General features: G+C 38.6%; 1 protein-coding gene across 1 annotated transcript in view; it reads right to left on the bottom strand.

Annotated features, from left to right (window-relative positions):
* Positions 1-20,526, bottom strand: part of KCNQ1 (potassium voltage-gated channel subfamily Q member 1) — a 106,762-nt gene that overhangs the window by 45,228 nt on the left and 41,008 nt on the right. The window contains exon 2 of the mRNA XM_029284686.1: positions 18,113-18,203. Within this exon, the coding sequence (XP_029140519.1) occupies positions 18,113-18,203 (91 nt within the window). The remainder of the gene's footprint in view (positions 1-18,112; positions 18,204-20,526) is intronic.

Here is a 20,526-nt window from a genome sequence, read left to right as displayed (position 1 = left end):
GCAAAGTCAATGGGGAAGCCAGATTCACTTAACAAAAGTGTTATTAACTGAACAACTGCAGTGACTCACTTAACAACTTTCTCGCTTAACAACATAAATTTTGGGCTCAGTTGTGGTTGTAAGTCAAGGAACTGCCCATATTAATATTATTAAAATGCACTATTGAATGTTTATATATTTAGAAGCTTTAGCTCAAGATCCAGATTTACCGCCAGGTATATAATTATTGTGACCTACTATCCAATTGTTTCTTTTAGATATTTTTATCCCATCTTTATGATTTTTATAAATAACTCAATACACAAAATGTACTTCTTAATTCTCTTGCCTCCTATTATCCCCACAACCACACCTCTGTGAGGTGATTTGGATTGAGAGAGTGACTGGCTCAAAGTCATCCCGCTAGCTCTCACGCCTGAGGAGAGAGTGGAATTCCCAGTCTCTCAAGTTCTTACCTGATACTGATTTTATATTCCTATCCTGGATTCTTTTCAGACTTAAACTAGAGCAGGGATGTCAAACTCACAATGTCATGTGACGTGTCGTGACGTATCGCAACTTTTTTTCCATTGCCGGCAATGGGGTGGGTGTGGTTTCGGCATGATGCATCTGGCCCGCAGACTGGCAGTTTGACACCCCTGAATTAGAGTGATGAATGCATCATTTGTTGCTCTTTGTACAAACTTAGTAGCAGCCTGATAAAAGGCTATGCTCTTTATAGTCAAGCCATCTAGAAAATTTTGTTTATTTATTAAATTTATATGCTCACTACCAAGCAACTCTGGGCAAATGCATCAGCTGCAATAGCTACTGCAATAACTTTTATGTGGCTGCCTTTAAAGACTAGAAACCACAAGTGGCCCAGAATGCAGCAACCCAGGTGTCAAATGGCACCTATCATTGGGAATATATAATCCAAATACTGCAGCCATGCACTAAGGACCAATTGGTTTCCCTTTCAAGTTCTGACTTTAACCCTTAAATCTCTTTGTGGTTTGGGATCTGGGCACCTGCAGGAACATTTATTCCAACTTACTGGATAGCTCAGGGTGAAACTCCTGATAGTCTCACACTTCTGAAAGGAGAGGGGAACTGAAGCTAGGAAGTGCTAACTGTCAGTGATAGTGCCACCACTTTAGAATAGTTTCCTGGTGGAAATTAAACTGATAGCTTTCAACATTACTTTTTAATTATATGATCGAATAATTATTTTTTCCTTGTAATATATGGGATGCCAACAGTTGTCAGATTTTGGCTAGGTGTAAATGCAATTAAAAAGATAAAGAAACTTCCTTAATTTTTATTTGTAGTTTAATTGTAGTTTCCAACATACTCTTTCTCACTGAGCTTGGGATCTACAGATAGTCTAGCAACAGCACATTCTATATACTTCTGCCAACAATTTCTAGTTGTACTAGAAATACTGTGTACTCCAATCAAACAGGCTTAGAGGAGGTATTAATATTGTTATCAGAATATAATCTATCCAACTGGACCTGCCAGCATATATTTTTAACTACCCCTATCTCTGAAACCTAATGCAAAATCTGAGATTCCTCTTCCCATTTTTGAACCCCCACCTCTTCAAAGCAGGATAAATATATTAAGTCTATGTAAGCAACCCAATGGGCAGAAGCAGCAAAAAAAACATCAAAAATTGCGATCACATGACTGCAAATGGCAGAAAATGAGAGCTGGCTGACAAGCACCTATAATGCAATGACGTGACCACAGGGGGTATGTGTAGCCCTTGGAACTTCAAAATTAGGTTATAAGTGCCTTTTTGGGTACTGTCTGTTATTACATTGAACAGTCGCTAAAGGACCAGTTGTTAAGCAAGGACTATCTGTAGATCCCAAGCTTACAAACTCAGAGTGTAAATAGTTTCTTAACTCTTCTTATAAGCATGTGCCAGTTCATTTACTCCATGATGTTTAATGGCACTCATCATGCCATATAATGCCACGATTACAAAAGTCATCTCCCAAACCCAAAACCACAGATAATTGTTTACCACATGACATCAAGCACACGCAACCCTATGGCAAAGTCAGGTTTGGTCTAGTGATTAAAGAACCAGGTTAGAAAGCAAGTGGCCCTGAGTTCAAGTCCCACCTTAGCCATGAAAGCCATCTGGGTGACCTTGGGCCAGCCACTCTTTCTCTCAGCCCAATTCACCTACAGGGTTGTTGTTGTGAGGAAAATAGGAGAAAGGAGGAGGGTTAGATGTGTTCACCACCTTGAGTTCTTTGTAAAAATAAGAGAGGGAGAGAGGGAGGGAGGGAGGAAGGAGGGAGGGATTTTTCAGGTACATTATAAAGGTCAGTGTATCACACTGGATAGTGCAGACAACCATTTTTCCAGCATAGTTGCCAAATAACAAGAGGCAACCACCTGACAAATTAATAAATTATATATCTCTAGCACCTCCTGAAATTATTTTCAGTGGTGGTCTCATATTATGGCACTTCCCCTTACAACTATATCTGTGCTTGAATATACTTTCAGCAAATTTAGCGAATCCTTTCCTCTTCTCTCAAACTTTCCATACTTGCTACTTTATTGTTTCACTATTGGCTGATATATAGGAGGCTAATTAGCAAAATTAAACATTAAAACATATTTATATCCTATAATTGCTATTTCTTATTCACTTAAAGGCAGATATAATCGAGAATAAGAAATTTAATCTTCATGGAAATCAACTTGCTGTGACTATTAGTCTGATCTGATCCAATGCATACATTATTTATTAGCAGCCAATAATGCTGAAAGATTGTAATATCTATGTGAGAGGCCAAAAAGTCAGAAAGCTATTTGCAAATATAAATACACAGCACAATACAATAGACGCATGTCTTTAACGTAAAATCTTCAGTTCCTGTCTTGAAAATTAAATACATGAGCCTGGTGAAAGGCTCTCAGATACTCAAAATTTAATGTTTTCTATTGTAAACTATAAATAGAATTTCATTAAATTGCATTTAATATCTCTGTCTCATTATGCCCCATCTGGAAAGGTGGGTCACACAATTTTCCACTTCAGGCAAATTGGGCAGTTGAAAACTTGTTTCTTAAGTGACTCTTCTAAAATTTGAGAAGCTAAAAGCAGCTGCACTTGGATCATGTTTTATTTCCTATTATCCAGTATTGTTTCCCATAAAAGTATTTTATCCACATATTAAAGCTTTTCATTACTGTACTTTAAACCCAATATGCAAATCTCATAAAACAGGTCTTTTTTATACTTGCATAAAGTATGACTATTGAGACAAGTATGTTTATTTGAATCACATTTATCTATAGAGAAGAATTTTCCCTAAAAAATATTTTTAATTTTTTTACAGTTCAATGGTGAGGGGCTTTTTTTTTGGAAAACTTGTATCTCTAGTTCCATCCTCATAATGGACAAAACATAAATGATTTGGATTCCTTCCCTTTTACATCCCTTATGGTCACAATCCATTTTTTCTCTAACATACTAAACTTCAAAGTAAAATCAGTACAGGAATGATTTTGGTCAACCAATATTCTGCTATCTCCTGCATGCACTACTGCAGTGATGGCGAACCTTTTAGAGACCAAGTGCCCAAAATCTGCCCCCGCCTCTCCTGCCCTGCCCCTGCTCTGCCCCCATCCCCCTCCCCGCCTGCCCACAGGACCACTCACCGCCTCCAGGACCTGCCGCAGATAGCCCAGGCAACCCAGCAGTGCTATGGTGGCCACACCCTCTGTCCGCACCCTGCAGCATCAACTGCATGATGGGGTGTGAGAGCAGAGTCTTGTCTACACTGCCTGGCTGCCATGTCCTTGGCTGCACTGCTCTGTGTGGGCCACGCTCAGGGGCGACTCTCCTTCAGGGGGGCTGCTGGAGAGGAGAGGGTCACGGGGGGAGGTAAGGCTGGGGCAATGACACGTGTACCCACAGAGAGGGCTCCGAGTGCCGCCTCTGGCACCCGTGCCATAGGTTCGCCACCACTGCACTATTGCCTTTATGCTCTGTTGCCTGATACCTTGAAACTACTGCTAGCGTGTTCAAAACATGGTTCATTCAAAGTCATAAAAATACAAGTTGTCCTCATTTAAAGATTGGTCACTTAGCAACCTTTCAAAGTTACAACAGGCCTCCCCAATCAATTTTACAATATGAACTGAAAATTTGCCAGCTTTATTTTTTCTAAGTTTGTTGAATTTCATGTTTGAACAAAAGGTGTTTCCTAGATTCAACAGATTGTAGATTCTGATTCAAGATTCTAAATTCAACAGAATATGTTTCCTAGATTTATTCAATCTCCTTTTTTTACCCAATCTGGGCCAATAATTTAGTTACAATAAATGAAAACTGACCAATTTAAAACAGGAAAGGAAAAACAACAGAATAGAAGTATCCTCTAGTTAAGTGGCCACTTGCAGTGAAACTGGAAGATTGGGAAACTTGCTCATTTCCAGAGAAAGGGAATGCTCAGGAAGTGATTTATTTGCTGAGAACTTTGTAGAGAGGGAGGGCAAGGGAAATTGCTAAATGAAACAAGTTATTTCTTTTAAATGTTTTGCAGCAAAAGCAAAACAGATTACAGTGCTTGCTATGCTAGTACAGAATTATTCAATAACCCAAAAAGTAGGGACAAGGATAGAAAAAGGAGAGGAAAAATATCTTCCCCAAGGAAAATTCTCTTCCTGGACAACATGGGGATATTTTCTTATTCATACTTGCAAAAATATTGTGCTGTTATATTAATGTTACTCTCCTCACTGAATTTTCCATGGTAAGGTAAAAGCTGAGAAAAATACAAACAAAACGCAAGTTATGCAACTTGCCAGTGACAATGTCCAGATTCCCCATGAATTTATGGCAGAAAAAGAGAACTTCACTATAAGTCCTGAGACTGGATATACCTTCATGTCTGATTCCATGAACTTTCAAAAATGTGTATTAGATTTATTTATTTAGTGTATGGCACAACATGCATGGACTTACAACATATATAAACGTTCGGCCTAAATTACAAACATAGTAGCCCTTGACTTACAAGTTCACTTAGTGACCGTTCAAAGTTACAATGGGACTGAAAAAAAGTGACCTATGACCATTTTTCACACTTATGACCATTGCAGCAGAAACTGGGCCATGCAAACAAGAGAAGCCCCATCCGCAGGATGCAGGCAGCACGCAAAACCATGCCACCTCCAGTCTGCGGAAAAACCTCTCCATGGAACTGGTCCCTAGGGCTCAAAAGGCTGGGGACCGCTGCTCTAGACCGTCTAACCATTGAAGTGCAGCATCATTTATCTGAAAAAAATATCAGATCCTGGATTGCTATATGCCCTCAGCTTCCAGCTGGTCACAATGTGATCTACAGTTTAACGTGGGAGTTACAGTGACGGGAGGATGCTATGTCCCATTTATAATGTAAATACAGCAGATGCCTATTCAAGTTTGTCCAAAGACTTACTGGTTTTGAGATCTAAGCAGAGCAGACTTTTACATAAAAAGTTAATAGGAGGAAGAGTTACCCCTAACCGATTCCTTCCGGGGAGGCCCACACTTGGACTTTAAATCTGATTTACAAGCAAAATGTGGAATTGGAACATTGCTTCCCTTATAAAATCTAATTATAACTAAAAATGCACCAACCTCTCTCCATAGATAGCTCTTAAAGCTGTCTTAAGAAATCAAGCCACTTTTATTTTTAAAAGAATTAAAAGATTTTGGACGGATTTTGCATATTGTGTATTAGAAAATAAAGTATCTAATGCATTTATTCCATATATCTTCTAAAATCAGCCCATCAGTATTCATTGCAGTTATGTAATCCTACCACACCTGCAACTGCAGACCATCTCCCCTCCAGGAGCCACTTGAAGCAATTCAATAGCTACTAGCAAGTGACAGCTGGCAAGCCCAAACCTGGCCCTGGTAGTCTATCATATGTAATCAATTGCAAACAGAGCATCAGCAGGCTCATCTCTTTATTTCCTGGCTAATTCCCCCAGGGAAAACAGAAAGCAGCTCTCCACTTTTGAGTCAGGGTGCTGTAATACCCGTCCCAACCTCTCCATTCCTTTTGCCCTTCATTTTCATCAGTTCACCAGGCTGCTTTGGCTTTTCAGCTTGATACCCGTTATGTTATGTCAGCTGTTACATTACGCTAAAGACAATGGATTCCAGCTGGCCGAGGTCAGATGTAAAAACAAGGACCTAACAAAGCCTTGGGCCCTCCAGTTATATTGAAATTGAGATACACACTGAATGCAGTACTTAATGACAAACTACTTCCCAGACTTTGGACAAGGCATAAAGGAAACACCTGTCACTGCAAGTGCTACATGCTAATCCTGATAAATTGAAAAATCCTTTTCAACGCTCAGTTCTGCTGTGCGCCCGTGTTCAGCTTTCCTCTCCCTACCTCGAGAACCAAAATAGCCTTCCTCTTCTCCACTTATTAGATATTAGAGTGCGATCTTGAATACACACAATTTAGAATGTATACATTATATATACGTATACATATATACATATACACATACATATATACATATACACATACATACATACATACATACATACATATATACATATATATATTCTTCTTCCCATATTTGGGCTGACCGGGTGCATCATAAAAAACACTTAAGACATATATATATATATATGTATGTATGTACATATGCACGCACACACACACACACATTTTATATATATATAAAATTTCACACTCTCACGTAGCTGCCTCATACAGTGTGAAATCTGCCAATGTTATAAACATTGCTGTCTTTCCAGAGGGGTAGCCATGATCAGTCTGCTGCAACAAAAGTACAAACAACTCTCAAAATACAGTCTTATATTGCTTTAGGGAGTTAAGAAATGTATTTTCTTAAAATGTATGAAAGATTATGCTTTATTTTTTTCACCCAGCAGCAAATAATCTCCACCCATATGGTTTTTTTAAACGGTCTGACTCATTCTGCAGATATATCGAACACAGCCAAAACAATGAAGATTAGGAATTCTGAGAAAATCAGTACCAGCACTGGGAGAGGTTTTCCAAGGCTGTTAGTCTGTTATAAAGGAATTGGTATACGGAGTGGACTTCCTTTGTTTCTAATTGAGATAGGTGGCCCTTTTATGGAGTCTATGACAACTCATCATGGCCAATTCACCGCAGCCAATTCGCCATGGAACAACCCATCATGGCCAACTTGCCATGGCCATCTCGCCATAGCCAACTTGCTGCCACCAACTCATCGCGGGACAACTTGCCATGGAAAAACTCGCCACAGGACAAGAATTACACTAATATCAAAGAAATAATAAAATAGAATCATTAAAGAAAAGATGCTAAAACAGGGACAAAATAAAATGTGAATGACAAAAATTTAAATAATTTTTACAATTATTTTAAATAATGAAATTGAACTGTTGAATTGTCCTGCAGCGAATTTTACTGTGGAAAGTTGGCCATGATTAGTTGTTCTGTGGCGAGTTGGCTGCGGCGAATTGGCCATGGTGAGTTGGCTGAGGCAAGTTGTGTCCCATTCCGCCTTGATTGCTTTACCAAGATTATTGGGTGAGAAGCAGCCATTAGTGACAATATGGCTTTTATGAATGAAGGCAAATATTTGTATCCCAGGATAATGTTGCAGGATCCAATCTGGGTCAGTCACAGGAACCAGAAGTTTAGTATTCCAAGCTTACTGACTCATCCTTAGAGACCTTCTCTCTAACGGAAGTGTTCAGTTCTGTTAATATGACTTTTGTTAAAATGAAACTCTGCAGGATTGCAGTGTGTATTCATACAAGATTTTGGCTTGAACCAGAATTAAACTGAGTGTGTCAATTTATGTGTGTGTAAGTGAGGGAGGGAAGGAAGGAAGGAGAGAACAGTTGGGGTCTCCAATACTAATATACTATCAGCCACAGAAACTAATTGGATGGCTTTGGGTCAGTCCTACTTCTAAGTCCTACTTCTAAGCTTATTCCAATAGTTGTGGAAATTATTGTGGGTAAAAATAGAAAGCAACAGTACTATGGACACCAAGGTGGGATATAAATCTAACAAATAAGAAAATGAAATTAAAAAATCAAATATCAATTCACATCAGAAACAACTGTTAGTACTTTTATCAACTATTTTAGGGGTGTTTTGTTAACCTTAAACACTCTTAGACTCTTATTCTGCTCTTATTCTATTTTACATTCTAATCCTGCACATTCTTTTCAGGGAATTTAGGACTGCATATGTATCATCCATTGCTATTTTATCTTTATAATAAGGAGTGGGTCATGGGTTATTCAACAAGTATTCATGGCTCAGAGGGTATTTGAAGCTGGTCTCCCAGTTCCTAGACCAACATTCTGCATTATACTGTAGCTCCACAATATTAAGGAACACTAAATTCTCACTACAAGAGCATTCCATTTCATCCCCTAGTGCTACAATCTCACTTAAGCCCAACTGCCTGCCTGTATGTAGGCAATCACACATTCAGCCTCCAAAAATATAGGTCAACATGTGAGCATCTACAGGATGTGGTTGGTGGAGTGGGATTACCTGGAATCCCAAAGGTGCTTTTTCAAAAAGCAATTGGAGTTTCTTTGTTTTTCCTTGAAGATGTTTTGCTTCTCATCCAAGAAGCTTCTTCAGTACTGAAGAGGCCTGAAGAAGCTTCTTGGATGAGAAGCAAAAGTCTTCAAGGAAAAACAAAGGAAGTCCAGTTGCCTCTTGAAAAAGCACCTTTGGGACAACCATGACCTGGATGATTGAGAATCTCCATAGACGATTATCTGGAATGTTCGTACAGTAAGCATTCCAGATCCTTGAATGGAGCTCCTGATTCTACCAAATATGATTGTTTTATACTAAGGCAATTTTTCTCCCACTGAAGGAAAATATTAAGGGGCTCTGCACTCTGCTGGTTTTCATACATTGCTGCCTATTTCTCCCTCTGCCTCCCTGTACCTGAACCTCAGCCTAAGATCAGATCATACCAAAAACCAGGAACTGAGAATATGCTAACCTTTGCAAAAATATGTTTCACTACATCTGAATATTTACAGCAAACTTGCCATTCAGCTATTTAAATTCAACCCTCTTGCATTTGCTTCTCTGTGCAGTTCAACAGTGCCCCCTTTAGATTTTGGATATGCATTTTCCCCTCTCATTGCCAATTTGTAATTTAAATGCAGCAGCAGCACTGCATGCAATTTGGCTTATTATTTTCTTGACAACCCAAGTATTCACTATTCCTGAATTTTCTTCAGAAAGTTTTGCTTGAGCTACGGCATTCCTCTAAATCTACTCTTACCTGGAAGGCATTTTTACTACGGTTAGACACCACCTTGCTGCTTTTTTGAAAGACTCTGAAGCCATGGTTTAGTCAGTGGCCTGGGGAGCACAAAGGGAGCCAATCAAGCAGTGATTGAATTGTGTTGCTGCTGCCATAGGAGGGTGGGTTGGGCTTTCATGTTGTGTTTTTTTTTTAATGCTGTTAAACCACCTGGAGTTACCTGTGTGTGATTTGGGCAGCCATATAAACTTGTTTGGTAAATAAATAATTAATAAATAAAAATCAAATGAATCGACATGCTACATTTATATCCTGCTTTCAATCAGGATCTTAAGGAAGCATGCATAGTATTCCTTCCTCCCACTGCTCACCACAACAGCCCTGGCGAGATGGGTTTTATTGAGAGTGTGACAAGTCCAAAGTCTTCTGGTCAGCTCCCACTGGGAACTCAAACCTAGGTTTCTTGGTGTCAGTACCACACCTTATTGAGGAGCATGGTGGCTCACATATTTAGGATGCTGGCTTGACAAGAGCAAGCTCGTGTTTGAGATCCGAATGCTGCCGTGGGGCAGGGTGAGGTCCTGTCCTTCGCTCCAGCTCCTGCTGGGGTCATGAAAGAAAGCGCCAACTGGGCATTCCCCCGGCAACAGTGATATCCAGCTAATCCTTTCAACCCGGAAGTGGGTCGGTGCTTCTGACACGAATGCAATACTAACACCTTATTCCCTACCATACCAGTTGTCTGCATATAATTAACTAAAATCCTCTCTATATACATACATACATACATACATACATACATACATACATACATACATACATANCCAACTGGGCATTCCCCCGGCAACAGTGATATCCAGCTAATCCTTTCAACCCGGAAGTGGGTCGGTGCTTCTGACACGAATGCAATACTAACACCTTATTCCCTACCATACCAGTTGTCTGCATATAATTAACTAAAATCCTCTCTATATACATACATACATACATACATACATACATACATACATACATACATACATACATACATAATAGTAGAATTTATCTTAGATAGGAAGTTATAATGCATTCCTCGATTACAACTATTTGTTTAGTGACCGTTAAAAGTTACAACAACACTCAAAAAATAACATACAACTGTTCCTCACAACTGCCACAGCACCCCCACGATCGTGTGATCAAAATTTAGGTATTCGCCAACTAGCATGTATTTCCAACGATTGCAGCATCCTGGGATCATGTGACCCCCATCTGCCACCTTCCCAAGCTGGCTTCCAACAAGCAAAATCAGTGGGGGAAGCCATAGCTGCTTAATGACCATGTGATTCATTTAACTGCAGTTACATTTAACAACCACGGAGGGGAGAAAAAGTAATAAAATTGGGTGTGACTCACTTAACAGCCGCCTTGCTTAGCAACCAAAATTCTGCTGGTAATTGTGGTTGTAACTTGAGGACTATCTGTATCCTCTCATCCACTGGTAAATAGAGATGAAGTCTGCCCACATATTTCACAAGGCAGCAGAAACAAATAAAAGGTTCAGATAAACTCCAAAGCATCCCTTTTGCTTCAGGAGTAGAAATAAGATCATAAAGCTGGAAGGGACTTTGGAGGTCTTCTAGTCCAGCCTCCTGCCCTGAGCAGGAATCCTTATTCCTTAATACCTTATTATATAGGAATATTGCTCTAGAGATTATACACAATGTATGTTAAATACGGCAGACGTTTTATCACTTTTCCTTCTGAAGCCTTCATTATTATACAGGAAGGTATCTTCAAGCATCCTTTAAAATTTGACTCTGCCCTAGCTTCTCCTTAAGAGCAGTGGAAACAGCCATCTTGGCTAAAATGATCATGAAAGAGTAAAAAGGAGAAAGGCAGAAATTTGTACACCTTTCAAAACCAACGTGATCTCTCTCTCTTTTTTTTTTTTTCAGTCCAGCGTGAGCAAGAATTAAGGCTGCAGAAGGAAAAGTGATCTAACACCTGCACTATTTAACATACATTATATAATCTCTAGAGCTCTAAGACCAAATCTGACAACAAAATGAGATTCCTGCAAGAAAATAGCTTTTTCAGGCACACTAAATATCCTTCTGTTCAGAAGAATGTTTAATCCACTTGGATCATGTGCCTGGATTTTCTTAGAGCATGCTGAGATAACAACATTCCGCTGTGTTTTGGCACCATAAAAACATTTGCTTATAAAAATAAAAGAAAAATATAGTCTCACGGGGAGAATACCTCATTGAATTTACTTTTTCCATAGTTTAAATATTGAACTTTCAAAAACAATTTTTAAATAAATATGCCTCATTCTCTTTGTGGGTCATGTCCAAACATCTCTTCCATTAATATCTTAAATCTGCCAAGGTACATACATAACCTTTCTACATGATAATCACTTATTCAATGTAGACTGAATAATTGGGGGGGGAGGGGGGAGAGGAAAAAAAAGATTTAAATCCTGCTCACACCTCCACCTAGTGGTATGAAATTAATTCTGCATCCTATTTTCAATCTCACAGCAATAAATGTATAGAGTATTAATAAATGCTGTATCATTCTCTAAGTGTTAAAGCATACACTTTCTCCAGAAGGCTCACTTGAGTGCTGTGAACGCTTAATTGGTTGTCTGAACCTGTGTGCGCATTTATATCCGCTTCACTTTGCTACTAATTTCACGGGAAACGTTGTTTATGCATGCACACAGATGCACAGGCAATTAGACAAAGTGCCTTTTTCGGAGCTAAGCCTTCGAAAGAATGCAGACACATTTATGCTTGAACAAGGGGTGCTTACTTCATGCTAATTTGCTTTGCATTCCCTTTGTGAATATTTGCCCCCGTCTTAATCCTGACTACAAACATTTGAGAGCAATCTAGTCTGAATTAAAACTCACTGATATCAGTAAGATAAAGGGTGTTCTTAATTCTGTCGTGAAAATAATTATAAAACAAAACTATTTAGCATCATGTTCTTGATTATTTCAAATGTGGCTTTGCTTTTATCTGGAAGCATTTCAAATTAGTACCCAATTGCTAAAAATATATAATGTTTTTAATAAAACCCTTCTACTTTAAAATTCAAAAGAAACTAGAATTGCTAGTGTGGAATTTCCAACATCTAAGCACTGACTTGTTGAAAATCAGGAAACAGAAATACAGATCAGAGTTTGTGGGCTCATATTCCAAGGCCAGTTAAGTACCTGATTCCTTTTTAATCTCAAAAGAACTTCATTTATAGAACAAAAGTGAGCAAATATTGGCTTTGCATTTAATCCCTCAGAACTAAGAAGAGATTAAATCTGCAAACTTCAGTTTCACTTACCTTTGCATATTTATGCCTTTCCAAAAATTAACAGGACAATTTGCTCATATTTACATCTACTTATATCTTTATGCATGTATTTTTATGCCCATTTTCTCTAACATACACTTTCCCCACGCAATTTCCTAATAGAGCTTTTAACATGCTATTTCTTTTTATAGGCATCGTTGTGCAAACGCATCCTGTATGCATTTTTAAAGCTACAAACTGTATTATAAAATTTGAAGAAGTATAAATTGGAATACACAGATATTCTTATTTTCTTGTTAAGGGAAGAGACATTAATATAGCAAATATACTGTATATAAAAACTCAGAAGGAATAAATTTTCTTCCTCTATTGATAATATACTAGGGTGATCTTGTGATGCATGCCTTTACATTTAAGATGTAAGGATGTCAACATTAAAACATATCCTGTTTTCTTTTTCTCATATGGTCAGTGATACTTCTGCTTATGCTATAGTCTATAGTTTTTAAGATTAAGGAAAAAAATAAACAGCCCTTTTCATACTTTCAAATCTTACTTCAACTCTTCCTCTTAATTCCATCCAGATCTTCAGCAAAATTATGTCATTAGGCTCCCTTTCTAATGCTGAAGTGCGTAGGCTTTTTTAAAAAAATATTCACACTAACTCTTGAATATTTCTCATTTCACAAGCCCTATAGCAATAACTATAGTCTCTTTGCATTTATCTATTCTCTTCAACAGTCTCTGCAGGATTGTATTCGGCACAAAAGGTAGACAATTTATTCAACTGGTTTCCATCTTGTACAAATTGAAAAAAATAATTCATTTTCTTTACATTACACTTTCTACTGAATTTAAACAGCTGTTTTTCAAAGAGAATGAAATTTTCATTCAAAGCTTCTTAAACTCAGAAAATCCTCAGTAATTGTTAACAGTTATTTTCCTCAATTTATTGAATAAATATTAAAGTCATCCAGCAAGAGGACAATTATATAGGTCTAACAAAATAAAACATGCAAAACAAAGTTTTCAAAAATATATTTCTAATTCACAGGGGAAAATATTTTACTCAAGAAAAGCTACTAAAGAACCCAGAAGAAACACAGATATATTATTTAAGAAAGTAATAATACAAAAGATCACGTATATTTATTGACAAAAGCAAATTAACATAAAGAGAAACATTTTACTATATTGTGTAAAAAAGGACAATTCCCCTCAATCCTTACACTCTCTCAAAATCTGAACCACAGGCTTCCCAGGTGTACGTAAAATGACTCCTATGCCTTTGTATTACTGCCTCTAATAGGGCAACCATTTCTCAGCTATCAAATTTCAAGTGGCCATTAAAGGGTAGCAAAAATTTCAAACTGTCTATATTTCTTTGATATCATCTAAAGGTCATCTGAAATTTGGTTACTCGAATTTGGTAGTTCTAATCTCTGAGACTACTAGGCTTCCTATGTGTGTGTAATTGTGTTGCTAATTAATTAACAGGAAAAATAACAGGCTGCCAAGCAAAGCTTCAATTTCTAGCACCACCTTCCAAGGATACCTCTGAATAGGTTCTAATAGGCCTTGTAGGTGTTCTTCTTATGGTCTTAGATTTCAAACTAGTACTTTGTTTGGAAATATGCCCCCAAATAGATGATAGTATGCAGGGATGGCAAAGTATGCCATCAGTTTGTCTTTTGAGTAATGAATGTAATAGGCAGCCATTTTGTGAATGGTAAAGCTCCTCCCACAAAAACTGCTCTGTGAAACAAGTTCCACACTTGTTCTCTGGTCTACAAGCCTGTCTATCAGTGAAGGACAACAAAAGTCTTATGTAGGAAGAGAACTATTCAGGGGAGAAGAAAATGATAAAGTCCTGTCATATGGGCAGAAATCCATTCATATGACATTAGATTTATCATAAAACTTAAATTAATTTAAACTATATCACGTTGACTAATCTTAAGAAGCTAAGCAAGACCAGATTTGATTAGTACTTGGAGGCCCCAAAGCAATCTAGGCTCATTGTTAAATTTGGGATGAGCAAATTCCACAAAGCAATGGAAAATCATTTTCATACTGTGCCACGAAAACTAATTCGTAAACATTTCCATGGAGTAGAGAGTTGGTCTCTGACAGAAGGCCACCTGAAGCATTTGAAATGTGGATTTACAGGTGGCTGTTATGTATAAGCTAGGTTGACAAAATCAGAAATGAGGAGGTGATAAGCCGCCTGGGAAAGCCAAGGGAAATCATCAAAACAATTAAAAAACTAAAATTAGAATATTTCAGACATGTGATGTGACACCCAGAAAAATACGGCATACTCCATTTAATCTTCCAGGGAAAGATTGAAGGCAAACGAGGTCCAGGCAGAAGAAGAACATCGTGGCTTCAAAATCTAAGGGATTGGTTCGGACAAAACTCAGCAGCGCTTTTTCGTGCGGCTGCTGATAAAAACAGGATCGCCAACATGATCGCCAACGTCCGATAACGGATATGGCACAAGAAGAAGAAACATTTCCATATAATCGCCAGTACCTGAGCTTTTCTTTGCTAACTTAATGGCACTAACGTTACATTTCGAGGACCATCATAATCTATCCTTATCTTTGATGCTCTCCATGGCCTTGTCTTCCTTATCTTTTTATTCTTATATCCCAATAAATCGTCCCAATGGTGCTTTTTCAGGAAGCACCTGGACATTCTTGTTTTTCTTTGAAGACTTTGCTTTTCATCCAAGAAGCTTCTTCAGCTCTGACTGGATGGTGGGGAGTAGAAGGATATATATTACTTGCAGACAGCTGGTCATTTGCATTCTTTTAGAGAGTCATTGAGGCCACTTGGAGGTTTATCTGTGTCCTCAGGGTCACCTGAGTACTGCAAATGGGTGTGGAGCCTTCTTGGTTGCAGGATCTTTTCTGCCCTATGTCCCTTCACTGTTGAAGACAGGTGCAGGCTGTTGGGATGAGTCTCTGTTGTCTGCCTCTCAAAAAAAAAGCACCTTTGGGACAACCATGACCTGGATGACTGAGAATCTCCATAGACATCCCAATAAATCCTTCCCCAAAACCTACTTAATCATTGTTCCACTAGCCTCAATGTTCAAATACTGTTTTCTCAAATATAATGCCAACTTGTGCTGGAATTCTAGAATTTTAGGTATTCCAAGTCTCAAACACTAACTTCAGAAATTTTAATTCAATGTTTCTGGAAATTACCAGGATACAAAAGCTAGTCTGTTCTCTGAAACCCAAGTAGCCTGTTATTCATGAAAGCCAATTAGTATTTGTACGTTCACTATATAAAACTATTCACTACCAGATCTGTGTAAAAATAGCTCTATAAATGAAAGACAAAATTAAGAAGGACTGTTGAGCTGCATATGAAAGACATAAAAACTGGGCTTTTTATTCATACGAACTTGAACTCTGAAAGTTGACTCTCTGGAAAAAGGAGGGTACTGTTTTGCCTACATTAAATATTAAAACACATATAATGGGGAAATCCCAACATAAGAAACAACTGCAGGATTAAGTGCCCAAAGTGAAATGAAATATAAATGCTGGCTTGCCCCAAGGAATTAAGTCAGGTAATGCAATGCCAGCAACTTCTACTGAGATACCAGCAAGGAACATAATAGCTGGGGAGGGCTGCTTATATTACTCTCAGTATGTGTTTCATGAACCCGACACAGGTCCTGACAATGGAGAACTCAGAGGACTTGTTTACTGAATACTCTTGAACTTGCATGGAGCATTCAAGTAATTGTTAGCATTATTGGATTGTTTATGGATCAGGGGGTAACACTGATGCACAACAACAAAAACTATAGACTGTACAAATCCTTGAAAAGAAACGTTTGATTGTGTATTCCAAAGTCAGAACAATTGGCTATTATCAAATGCATCAACTTTAGCTTCTCAGCTATTTGCTATATGTAAAATCAACTGAGGCATCATATGTTTTTAACCTGGACAAAAATACTAAAAACATTAAGAGAGTTTTAAAAAAATCTGTATATGACTGATTTTTACTTCTTGCCTTGAGAATTGCCGTACATATTATTGTTCAATCACCCTACTCAATTGGTTAAACCTTGTGGGACAGTCTAGAGCAAGGCTTTTCAACCAGTGGTATGGATACCACCTGTGGTACATTGGCACCTGGCAGGTGGTACGCGACCATCCTAGAAAAGTGGTAGGGGAGGAAGGGAATGAGTTGAACCGGTGGCAGCACCGCACAAGCCTGAGCGAGAGATGGCTGGAGTTGCAGGGCTGTCAGGGCTCAGTGGAAGCATCAGGATCAGCACTTCTTCGGGGCTGTCAGGGCTCAGTGGAAGCACCAGGATCAGCGCCAGGCTCCAGCTGGAGCTCGGCGCTGATCCTGGCGCTTCCGCTGAGCCCAGAAGAAGCGCCGATCAGCTGGAATGTTGCAGCATCTCCAGGGTCTTGTAATTTACATTCAGATGCTTGGCAACTGATTCATATTTATGACGGTCACAGTGTCCCGGGGTCATGTGAAGTGACCAAAACCTGCTGCAACCACCCAGCAGACGGGGGGAATAAAGACCAAACACCCCCCACCCCACTCCCGCTGCCAATCCTCAACAGAAATGCTCACAACAATGAAAACCTCGGACAGGAGTAAGAGCGCCGCTGGGTGGGCAGGCAGGTGTCTTGCTCGGCTTGGCTTGGGGGGCACTTTTTTCAGTGCCATTGTAACTTTGAACAGTCACTAAGCGAACTGTTATAAGTCGAGGACTATCTGTACTTCATTACTTTTTTCCTTTTTTTTTTGGGTCATCAAGTTTTTGACCCCTTGCTAGGCGACTGGTGGTACTCGGATGTTGCCATATCCTAAAAGTGGTACAATGGGAGAAAAGATTGAAAAGCCCTGATCTAGAGGATACTTCCTTCTATGTAGGGATGTCCAAAACCTACTGAAACAGAATTCAGAAACAAGTTCTCTGCAACATTATTCTTTTCTTCTGAACTATACCAATACGGTATAGTCAAAAGATACTCTGGAAATTAGTCCTACAAAGTCCAAACTAAAGCTGACGTATTCTGGATGTGGTCACCAAAACAGAATTGTTTTGCCTGGAACACCATGTTAAAAACATCACAAAACGCTTATGGTTTGGATGATGAAAACCATTGGACCACCCTTGGAATGGTCAAATTAACACAATCCACAGTATAATGTGTTTCAACAGATCATTCCATGCCTGAACCTAAAGGTTTTGCACAAACCTACTTCTTCCTTCCATGTTATCCATATTACTCTCATACAGACACAAATCAGTAAGAAAAAAAGATGAAAGTATTGTAAAATATGCACTGATAAGTTTCTGATTATACTTCATATTACAGTGCTTGGGCATTTTAGCAAATCAGAATACATCCAAATAACATTACCAAATATATACACAGTACATTCATATAAATACATATCTATATCTCAATTTTAATTCTTCTCAAAATACATACAAATTATATGTTGCTTAAGCAAATATCCATAGGCATACCATCCAAAATAATGTCCCTGTGGCCAGAGTTGCATATTGATCAATCGTGGAAAGCACACTGAATATAAGGCAGATCAGCACTATGAGGAAACTGGGGGGGAAGAAAAAAAAACAAAAATTAAAATCACTAAAACATTTAATTAAGGTTTATCTTTAAGAAAAGAAACAATAAATGAAAAATAAATAAAAATCCCTGACCTTCAAGAGTGTAATAAGCTGCAAACGAAAAAAATAAAGGTTGATCTCACTCAACAGAATGTGGGATAAAGGGACTGTGAAGGAACTTAGCCTAATTTTTAGCCTCTTTTTTATTAGGCAACATAGTCTTTGGATAAGATTTTACAGGAGAATACAATTTAGCTTCTCCATCGATACACAAAGTTAACAGAGCTATAAATAATGCTTGCAAGGAGCTAATTGTTCATGTATAGATATACCTATGCAAGAAGCTGCTTGCATAACTACATGGTTAGTTGACTTCCCCTTACCAGTGGCGTAGCGTGGGTTGTCAGCACCCGGGGCAAGTAATTTGCGCCCCCCTCCACAGTGGGCGGCATCGGCGACCCGGCGGCTCAGATCGGATTCGCACAGCCAGCACTGCAGAGAGAGTGAGTGAGCCAGGCAGGGGCAGAGAGCTGCAAGTGCAAGCGCGCCCCCCAGATGTTGCACCCGGTGCGGCCGGCCCCCCCTGCACCCCCCATGCTACGCCTCTGCCCCTTACCAATTCAGCTGCTGAGGCTGCGTGCATGTTGAAAGTATAGTTCTTTCAACAAAAATGGTATTTTCCCACCAAAACAACTATTGATAGCAAATGAAGTCATATAAATAAGACCAGAAGTGAAATCAGACAAGAATTTAGAACTTTCCATTCTAATCATCAGTCCCAAGCAAGCTGCCCAAGAAGAAAAACACTGATTTCTACTAAGTTGAAAGGGGTGGAGAAAAGGTAAGGATCTTATTGAATTGTGGCATTACCATTACAACAATCTATCAGAGGTTAAGTATATAATTAAAATAAAAAGTGATTATACATATTATTTCTGTATTTCCATAAATAAGGTTCTTTGCATACGCGTGTATACATAAGCCCAAAATGTTCATTTTGATGAACATTTAAAGGCCAAGTAGAACAGCACTTTAAATCTAATTGCACAAAATGGGAATTTTTGCAGCTCAGATGCTATTTCTCAAACCGCAAAATGTCCTGATCCCAGATATGCCGAATTTGCTAGAAGATGTTATGGTTGTAGGATGCTTCAATCACTTTGCCCATCATATCCTAATTCTGCCTCCCTTCAGCTATGCTGGAAGATATATAGTTAAGTAAATACCATTTTTAACTCTGAACTGGAATTCCTGCAATCTACAACATTTTCATCCTTTTTAAGAAAGGTTAGATTTTAAAGTATTTTACAATGTGTACTGGTAATTTCTAATTACATACTGCAGGGTTTGGGCATTTTAGCAGACCTTAAAAGGATAGATAGAAGGATTTTATTAAGTAAGATATCTAAATAGGATACACAGGAACCAACCGAAGCTAGTACAGACAGCCTCTCGAAGTTATGACAGACCCCTCCCCCACAAAACCCAGTTCCAGAGTTCCATGTTTGTACACACCCCAGTGGTCACTTGACCACATTTTGGACACTTGGCAACCAGTTCACCTTTACAACCGGTTGTAGCTTTCCCTAGTCATGTAACTATAATTTAAATGTTTTATACACAACAATCTGGACAATTTTGATTTTCAGCCATCTGAGAATTACATTTTATTCTATATATGCATGTGTTTATATTCTGCCTTTCCTTCAGGAGCTAAAGGTAACAAGCATACTACTCCTTCCTCCATTTTTTCCCCCTTAACAATCATCTTGTGGGGTAATGTCTGTGTCTGTGAGAGAGATAGACTGACTCAGTGTCAACTGAATTTCTATGGCTAAATGTAGACTGGAGTCTGAGGCTTCTCAGTTAACCCCTGTATCACATTGTTTCTATAATTGCTGACTTTACATTTACAGATATATTACAAGAACTGAGCAATCAAAGCCAAGATGACCATAGATTAAAGCCAAGTTTAACATCAAATCAACAATCAAGGAGTGAACAATACCCCAATCAAAGAATTGCCAAACAAGCCAACAGTAAGCAACCCAACCCAACCCAACCAAACAAAAAACAACAAGACCATACCTGACAAGGCAAGCCACTGGAATATTAATTGAGAGCAGATCCCACTTCCTACTAGCACTGATACCCAAACTAGCACTAGTTTGGGTAATGAAATATGTGCAAGAAAACAACCAAGCTCAAGACCACCAAGATATCACTTAATCTTCAGTCAGAAAAATATGTTAGATGTTCTTGCAAAAGTGTTTGGGAAAGTGATCTGCGTAATGAAACATACAGTACAA

The sequence above is a fragment of the Protobothrops mucrosquamatus genome, unplaced genomic scaffold (assembly GCF_001527695.2).
Source record: "Protobothrops mucrosquamatus isolate PMUCROS unplaced genomic scaffold, P.Mucros_1.0 scaffold829, whole genome shotgun sequence".
Taxonomy (NCBI): Eukaryota; Metazoa; Chordata; class Lepidosauria; order Squamata; family Viperidae; genus Protobothrops; species Protobothrops mucrosquamatus.
This window is presented reverse-complemented; position numbering and strand designations above follow the sequence as displayed.